Below are 8,763 nucleotides of genomic sequence, written 5' to 3'. Positions count from 1 at the left end.
GTTCATCCAGCTCTACACCTTGTTATCTCAGATTCTCCAGCATCTGCAGTTCCTACTACCCCATGGAACACTGCTGGTCACAGGCCTACAATCTGAAAAGCAACCCTCCACCGTTACTCTGCCTCCTCCTGTTAAGCCAAAAATGAATCCAGTTATTTGCATATTTAAATTTTTTTTTGGTTTGGTATTTTTAAAAAAAGTTACTTTTGAATGCCTATAATTTTCTATACACTGCTTTTCTTTAATACAGTATGTGTGACAAATAGTGAAATTTATTCTTTGGAATAAGCTAAAAATTTTACACCTTAAGAATGTACATGTATCCTTCTCTGATGCATCATGTAAATTCAGTAAATTGCACTCTTAACTTTCTTTCAAGTTTCAGTGTTCAATGCTCATTGTTCAAAGTTGTAAAAGTCACTGACTTAATCCTCTTTTAAGGATGGGATGACCAGAACTGACTGGAGGAAATTAAAAGAAGCCAGTGAGTGTTTAATTTTTCTGTTATATTTTATATTTCTACTGGTCCTGCCTTCATTCTAGTTTTAACTGATGTTTCCCTCTTGTATTTTGATTTGCCTATATCCAGCCATTCACTTGTAGCTGTGAATAGAATGGATTCTGCCATTGATTTCCTGCTCTACAGCAATGTACCCCATCTCCCCTTTCTTCATAGGCATTCCCTTGAGACTGAGAGATAACTTTCTTCCACTCTGGAGTTGTGGATCATGAGATGACTAACCGTCCTATGTTGGATACGCATACCCTGCCACAGATGGGGCAGCTCTGTTTTAAGAGACGTAAGGGTGGGATGTCAGGATTTTCACACATTTTCTGCACTGTTTGCACTTGGCCTCCATGTGCTCTGATCAGAGATGTTCGAAATGGTTGGCACTTTCATGGATGCTGCTTCTCCAGTTTGGGCAGTTCTGAGCAAGTGATTCCCAAGAGTTTGTGGGAATGTTGCATTTTCTCCCAGAAGCTTTGAATGTGGCCTTGAAGCGTTTCCTCTGCACTCCAATAAATCCCTGACCATGCGGGAGGCCATAAGAAGAGACCAGTTAAATTTTTAGTGTAGAAGTGGGAGAAAAAATATGAGGGAACAACCTTCCAAGCCGCTTTCACACATGTCCTCCTGCTGCTGGGTGATGTAGATGAGCAACCCTGTCAGGAAGTTACCTGTTTGTGTGATTAGATACAGGGTACAATACTGTTAACTATGAACAAGAAAATATTGGTGAGCGGATGCTAATTTGTAAAGACGTTGAAGGCATAATGTCATTACAGAAAAGCACAATACTACAGATAGAAAGGATCTGAATAAAGTATCGAGTATGCTAGAAATACTGAGCAGTTAAAAAGAAACAAGAAGCATGTGTAAGGTTTTGGGAAACTGAAATCAGAGAAGGCCCTTGAGGAATATAAAGAAGGCATGAAAGAATTTAAATGAGGAATTTTGGGGGGCTAAAAAAGGCCATGAGATGTCCTTGGCAAGGACAATCAAGGAGAATCCCGAGGTGTTTTATTTATATTTTAGGAGCAAGAAGGTAGCTGGGGAAAGGATGGGTTCACTCATTTTCGATTTGATTTATTATTGTCACATACTGAGATACAGTGAAAAGTATCGTTTTTGCATGCTAAGCAGACGAATCATACCTTACGTAAGTATGTCAGGGTAATAGAACAGAACGCAGAATATAGTATTATAGCTACAGGGAAGGTGCAGAGAAAGATCAACTCTAATATGAAGGGTCAGTTCATAAATCTGGTAACAGCAGGGAAGAAGCTGTCCTTAAACTGTTGGTGCGTGTTTTCAAAGTTTTGTATCTTCTGCCTGATGGAAGAGAGTATAACTGGGGTGAGAGGGGCCTCTGATGTTGGCTGCCTTCCTGAGGCAGCGGGAAGTATAGATGGAGTCAATGGGTGGAAAGCTGGTTTTCATGATGGGCTGGGCTGTGTTCACAAGGACAAAGAAGGGAATTTGTGTGGAGCCAGAGAAAGTGTGTGTGGTCCTTAATGAGTACTTTGCATTGTATTCACCAAGGAGAAGGGCTTGGATGATGGTAAGATTAGGGAGGGGTATGTTGATACTAAAAAGGAGGCGGTTGTTGGGTGTCTTGAAAAACATTTAGTTGGTTAAGTTCCCAAGGCTCGATGGGGTCTAAGCCAGGATACTGAGAGAGGAAAGAGAGGAGATTGCTGTGGCCTTGATAGAAATATTTGTATCCTCTTTAGCCTCAAGAGAGATTCCAGAAGACTGGAGAAAAGCTGATGTTGTTCTTTTGTTTAAGAAGGGCAACTGGAATAATCCAGGAATTTATAGACCAGTGAGCTTTGCATTAATGGTTGGGAAATTGGAGAAGATTCTGAGGGACAGGATTTACTCGCATTTGGAAAAGAATGGACTTATTGGGGATAGTTAGCATGGCTTTGTGTGGAGGTCGTCTCTCAAATTTGATTGAGGTTTTTGAGGAAGTAACAAAGATGATGGATGAGGATAGACAGTAGCTGTTGTCTACATGGACTTCTAGTAAAGCATTCGACAAGATTCCTTATGATAGGCTGGTCCAGGAGATTAAGTTTCATAGGATGTGGTGAGTTGGTAAGTTGAGCACAAAATTGACTTGGTCTTAGGAGACAGGGTAGTTGTGGAGGGGTGTTTTCCTGACTGGAGATCTGTGACCAGTGCTGTTCCACAAGGATCAGTGCTGGGACCTCTGTTGTTTGTAATATATATAAATGATTTGGATGAAAATGTGGTGGCCCAATTAGTAAGTTTGCAGATGACATGAAAATTGGTGGAATTGTGGATGATGAAGTTTATCAAAGGATACAGCAGGATATAGATTAGTTGGAAAGTTGGGCAGAGAAATGGCAGATGGAGTTAAATCAGGACAGGTGTGAGTTGATGCATTTGGGAGGTCATGTGCAAGAGGAAAGAATACAAAGGGATCTTGGACTGCAAGTCCATAGCTCCCCGAAAGTGGCAACAGAAATTGATAAAGGCCTTCATCAGTCAGGGTATTGAGTATGAAAGTTGTAAAGTTGTGTTGCAGCTGTATAAAACTTTAGTTAGGCCACATTTGGAGTATTGTGTGCAGTTTGGTCGTCATGACACCATAGGATGGATGTGCAGGCTTTGGAGAGGATGCAAGGGAGGTTTACCAGGGTGTTGCTGAGTGCATGAACTATAAGGGGAGGTTGAACAAACTTGAATCGTTTTTGCTAGTGTTAGAAACTGATGGGCGACCTGATAGAAGTATATAAAATTATGAGAGGCATGGATAGGGTGGACAGTCAGAGTCTTCTTCACAGGGTGGAAATGTCAAAAACCAGAGGGCAAAAGTTTAAGGTAAGAGGGGAAAGTTTAAAGGAGATGTTTGAGGCACATTTTGTACACTCGGTACATAGGTGACTGGAACTGGCTGCTGGGGATGTGGTAAAAGCAGATACAATAGCCGTGTTTAAGAGACATTTAGACAGACATGAACAAGCAGGGAATAGAGGGTTGCAGATCATGTGCCGTCAGATAGGATTAGTTTAGAATGGCAGCATGGTTGGCATAGACAAATTGGGCCGAAAGGTCTGTTACTGTACTGTACTGTTCTGTGTTCTAGGACAGGCTCGTCTGCATTTTCCATAACTTTCTGCTTTTATGTCTTTGGAATTGGTGAAAGAACCATGCAATTTCTCTGCAACTTGAAGCATGTTCCAATAGAATTTATATACAAGCATTGAAAGAGAGACAGACAAGCTCCAATCTTGAATTATATGATGAATTGGACCATGCAACCTGTGGTGTAAAATGATATGCTTATTGTACTTTTTCTTCTTGCCGCTAGGAAAGCAGAAGATAAAGCAACTGAAAGAATTTAAACTCTTGAAGAAACTTGAGAAACAGAAGGCAGAGGAAGAGGAAGCACAGAGAGTTTTGGAGGAAAAAACAGAGCAGAAAGGTTAATCTGTAAAATATCACAAAACTGGCTCGTATTTTGCATTATTCTTTCCTCACTAGGTTAGAATTTCTGTGTCTCACACCATACCCGAGCTGAGTGGGTGGGCAGGGAACCTAACTGTACACCCTGCCCAAAGAGATGCCTACGTCTTATGAGGTTCAGCTCAGAGAGAAGTCTGAGCATGGATTGGTGTCTCATCTTCCAGTGCTTTCTGCTGCTGCTGCAGCATCACTAGTGTTTATACCAATAATGTAATCATTAAAGGCCACCATAATGTGGTTTAAAAAGACCATAAGATGTAGGAGCAGAAATGGGCCTTTTGGCTTGTAGTGTCTGCTGTGCTGTTCAGAGAGATCATGGCTGATCTGATCATCTTCAACTCCACTTTCCTGCCTTCTTCCCATCATTCTTGATTCCCTTACTGATTAAAAATCTGTCTATCTCGACTTTGGAAAATATTTAATGATCCAGCTTCTACAGCCATCTGCCACATAGAATTCCACAGATTCATTACCATCTGAGAGAAGAAATTCCTCCTCATCTCTGTCTTAAATGGGTGTCCCCTTATTCTAGAGATTATTACCTCTTGTACTAGACTATTCCACAAGAAGAAATAACCTTTCCGCACCTACCCGGTCAAGTCCTCTGAGAATATTTGTATGTTTCACTGAAGTCATCTCTCATTCTTCTAAACTCCAATGAGTACAGGCCCAACTTACTCAACCTCTGCTCATACAACAATCACTCCATAGCAGGGTCAACCTAGTGACCTTCTCTGGACCGTCTCTAATGCCTGTTCACTTCCTTGGGTAAGGGGCCCAAAACTATTCAGTATTTCAGGTCAATTTGTTCGTTTTTAAGCTTATCACTTAAAAGCACCATTGACTGATGCTGCTTGATGTTTTGTGAGAAGGCCAGGAAAATGTTCTGTCACTTAGTGGTTAGATCTTGTTTTCAGCATGATAACAGAAAATCCCTACAGTAGAGACATTAAGACCCTGTTTCCCTGTCCTTGTATTTCAAGTAGTTGTTAAAGATTCTTGGCCACTTTCAGAGGTGAGCAAGGACTACCACTGTTGTCCTGGTTAATCTCCCTTCCTCAGCACCACCACCATGTAGCATGGCTTTCTGCACTGCTGCTCGAAGCGTCTTCGTTTGTGGCAAACCAGTTGCTACAGGTGCCTACTTTACACAAGTACACTTCCAAAGTAAAAACCGAAAGAACTGTGGGATACTGCAACTCAACAGAAGATGCTGGAAAAGCTGAGCAGGTCTGGCAGCATTTGTGAAGAGAAATCAGAGTTAACATTTCGGGTCCAGTGACCCTTCACAGATGCTGCCTGACCTGCTCAGCTTTTCCAGCAACTTCTGTTTTTGTTACATTTTCAAAATAATTATCTTTGAGTGCAAGATACTCAGAATGCTATTTCTTCTCAAAAATACTAGTACATGCAAGTTTTAATTCTTGGGGTTAGAATAACAAGAATGATATTCACAGTTAGTTGCTTGATTGGGCTTTGACCTATTTCCCAGACAGCATGAGATACAGGCAGAGCAGTAGTGAGGTACCAATCTTATTTATGCAGTTGTACTGTATTAATGTGCACCAAAAAAAAACTTTACACAAGTTCAAAAATTATTTTAAAACATTATCTCTAGTCACCATTCCTTGAAATTATATTTAAAATAAACTAATATTAGTAACTTAAAGTTTGCATCTTAGTGCCACAGGGGATTGCACAATACCCTAGCTCTCTGGCACAAATTGTTAAATGGTTCTGCATGGTGGTCCACTTTGAAAGCACTGATCTTATTGTTTGTCTTTTCCAGGTCGCCAGTATACTATTAGTGTGGCGTTACCAGGGTCAGTACTAGACAATGCCCAATCTCCAGAGCTCAGGACATACTTAGCTGGTCAGATAGCACGTGCCTGCACTGTGTTCTGTGTGGATGAAATTGTCGTCTTTGGTGAACAGGGAGAAGATGAAAAGTAAGACCATTTGTTGGTGTTAGTTACTAGACAAATCTGGCATTTCCTTTTATCGAATACTTGAGTTTCTTGCAGGACTAAATGTTCCAAAGTTCCCAATTTAACCTGCACTACCTTGGAGCTCTGGCCCAGAAGTGAGCTTCAGTTCTGGTTCTAGCACACTTGGGAGAATGGAGCTGATAGCCCTGGTTGTTCCACCCCTCCTCATATAAACATGAACAAAGAAGAGCAGGAGGCAATTCAGCCCTTCTGCCGTTCCATTAGTCCCTTACCTCAACTTTGCATACTGTACCTGTCCTGACTCATTTCATTCCAAACAAAATTATAACACCATCTCTGCTCTGAAAGATTCAGTTGTCCCAGCTTCCACAGCCTTTTGGAGGAGAGAATTTCTAATTTCTAAATGTGTGTGTGAAGCACATAGTGTGGATTCAGAGCTTTCGCTGCTGTCTGAGGACAGGAATTCCAGAGTAATGACTCCCTAAGACAAAAACAAATCCCAGTTTCAAAATGGGAGACTCATAACTGTGTCCCCACATTTTAGACTGGCCCACAGGGGAAGCATTATCTTGGCATTCAATTTGTTGAGTCCTATCAGGATCTTATGTTTCGGTAAGATCACCCTTTGTTCTTTGAAATTTCAATGGATACAAGGTCAGAGCCTACTGCATTATAACACCGACATCTTCATCTCTGGAATCTGCCGAGTGAACCTTCTCTGAACGTAGTACCCCAAATATAGTCTCATTAGACCCTCCACAGCTCCAGCAATACTTACCTTCTCTTAAACTTGATACCCTTTGAAAGAGTGCTTCTTAACTTAAGCCATGAGGAAGAGAAATTAATTTTACTCCTCACTCTAGGCTCCTGTACTGGTGGACATAGTGTTCGTATCAATTCTATGTAACCCTTTTAATAGTTTAAACAACTCAATCAGACTGTCTATACTTGACAAGGTCCCCTGGGAGTCTCCCACGTGTTGTGGCGATAGGGGTGCGTGAGGAAGAGTTGTCTGGGATAGAGCTTCTGTTGGGAAACTTGGCGAGAAGGAATGGCATGGGAGGGAGGAATTTACTGGGTAAGTTCCCCTGAACTAAAGGTATTTTAGGTGGGTTGAGATCCAAACCCGCTTCCAAAAATAGTGGAAGTTTTCACACCTCTACCACTGGGAGCCATTTTTAATAATAACTTGCATTTATATAGTGCCTTTACCAAATGATAGTCATTTGGATGGAATATAGAAACTTGAAATTTGTTTTGTCTGTGTGACTGCAGGAGTGTAGAAGGTGAATTTCGAGGAATTGGGAGAAAAGGACATGCCAATGTGCAGCTCGCACGGATTCTGCAGTACCTTGAATGTCCACAGTGAGTCACTTTGGAGCCGAAATGAAGCTTTGGTTTTCTTAAAAACTGAGCACTGTATTTGTCTAGCTCCTCTCATAGAGTCATAGAGATATACAACACGGAAACAGACCCTTCAGTCCAGCACCCTCATGCCGACTAGATATCCCACATAAATCTAGTCCAATTTGGCCCATATCCCTGTAAACCCTTCCTATTCATATACCCATCCAGAAGCTTTTTAAATGTTGTAATTGTACCAGCCTCCTCCACTTTCTCTGGCAGTTCATTCCATATACGCACCATCCTCTGTGTGAAAAGTTGCCCCTTAGGTCCCTTTTATATCTGTCCCCTCTCACCTTAAACCCGTGCCCTGTAGAACATAGAACATAGAACATTACAGCGCAGTACAAGCCCTTCGGCCCTCGATGTTGCGCCGACCTGTGAAACCACTCTGAAGCTCATCTAACCTAAACTATTCCATTATCATCCATATGTTTATCCAATGACCATTTAAATGCCCTTAAAGTTGGCGAGTCTGCTATTTTTGCAGGCAGGGCTTTCCACGCCCTTACTACTCTCTGAGTAAAGAACCTACCTCTGACATCTGTCCTATATCTATCACCCCTCAATTTAAAGCTATGTCCCCTCGTGCTAGCCATCACCATCCGAGGAAAAAGGCTCCCACTGTCCACCCTATCTAATCCTCTGATCATCTTGTATGTCTCTATCAAGTCACCTCTTAACCTTCTTCTCTCTAACGAAAACAGCCTCAAGACCCTCAGCCTTTACTCATAAGACCTTCCCTCCATACCAGGCAACATCCTGGTAAATCTCCTCTGCACCCTTTCCAATGCTTCCACATCCTTCCTATAATGCGGTGACCAGAACTGTACGCAATACTCCAAGTGCGGCCGCACCAGAGTTTTGTACAGCTGCAACATGACCTCATGGCTCCGAAACTCAATCCCTCTACCAATAAAACCTAACATACTGTACGCCTTCTTAACAACGCTATCAACCGGGGTGGCAACTTTCAGTGATCTATGCACATGGACACCGAGATCTTTCTGCTCATCCACACTACCAAGAATCTTACCATTAGCCCAGTACTCTGTATTCCTGTTACTCCTTCCAAAGTGAATCACCTCACACTTTTCCGCATTAAACTCCATTTGCCACCTCTCAGCCCAGCTCTGCAGCTTATCTATGTCCCTCTGTAACCTGCAACATCCTTCTGCACTATCCACAACTCCACCGACTTTGGCGTCATCCGCAAATTTACTAACCATCCTTCTACGCCCTCATCCAGGTCATTTATAAAAATGACAAACAGCAGTGGCCCCAAAACAGATCCTTGAGGTACACCACTAGTAACTGAACTCCAGGATGAACATTTCCCATCAACCACCACCCTCTGTCTTCTTACAGCTAGCCAATTTCTGATCCAAACCGCTAAATCACCCTCAATCCCAT

General features: G+C 42.1%; 1 protein-coding gene across 1 annotated transcript; it reads left to right on the top strand.

Annotated features, from left to right (window-relative positions):
• The first annotated feature begins 374 nt into the window (after positions 1-374).
• Positions 375-7,446, top strand: LOC125482289 (putative methyltransferase C9orf114 homolog). The gene is made up of 4 exons (XM_048594342.1): positions 375-484; positions 3,843-3,956; positions 5,787-5,946; positions 7,222-7,446. The coding sequence occupies exons 1-4, from the start codon at positions 448-450 to the stop codon at positions 7,313-7,315; spliced, it is 405 nt and encodes a 134-aa protein (XP_048450299.1). The 5' UTR covers positions 375-447; the 3' UTR covers positions 7,316-7,446.
• Positions 7,447-8,763: the final 1,317 nt, after the last annotated feature.

The sequence above is a fragment of the Rhincodon typus genome, unplaced genomic scaffold (assembly GCF_021869965.1).
Source record: "Rhincodon typus isolate 14 unplaced genomic scaffold, sRhiTyp1.1 hic_rhity00008320, whole genome shotgun sequence".
In the NCBI taxonomy this organism is placed as follows: Eukaryota; Metazoa; Chordata; class Chondrichthyes; order Orectolobiformes; family Rhincodontidae; genus Rhincodon; species Rhincodon typus.
This window is presented reverse-complemented; position numbering and strand designations above follow the sequence as displayed.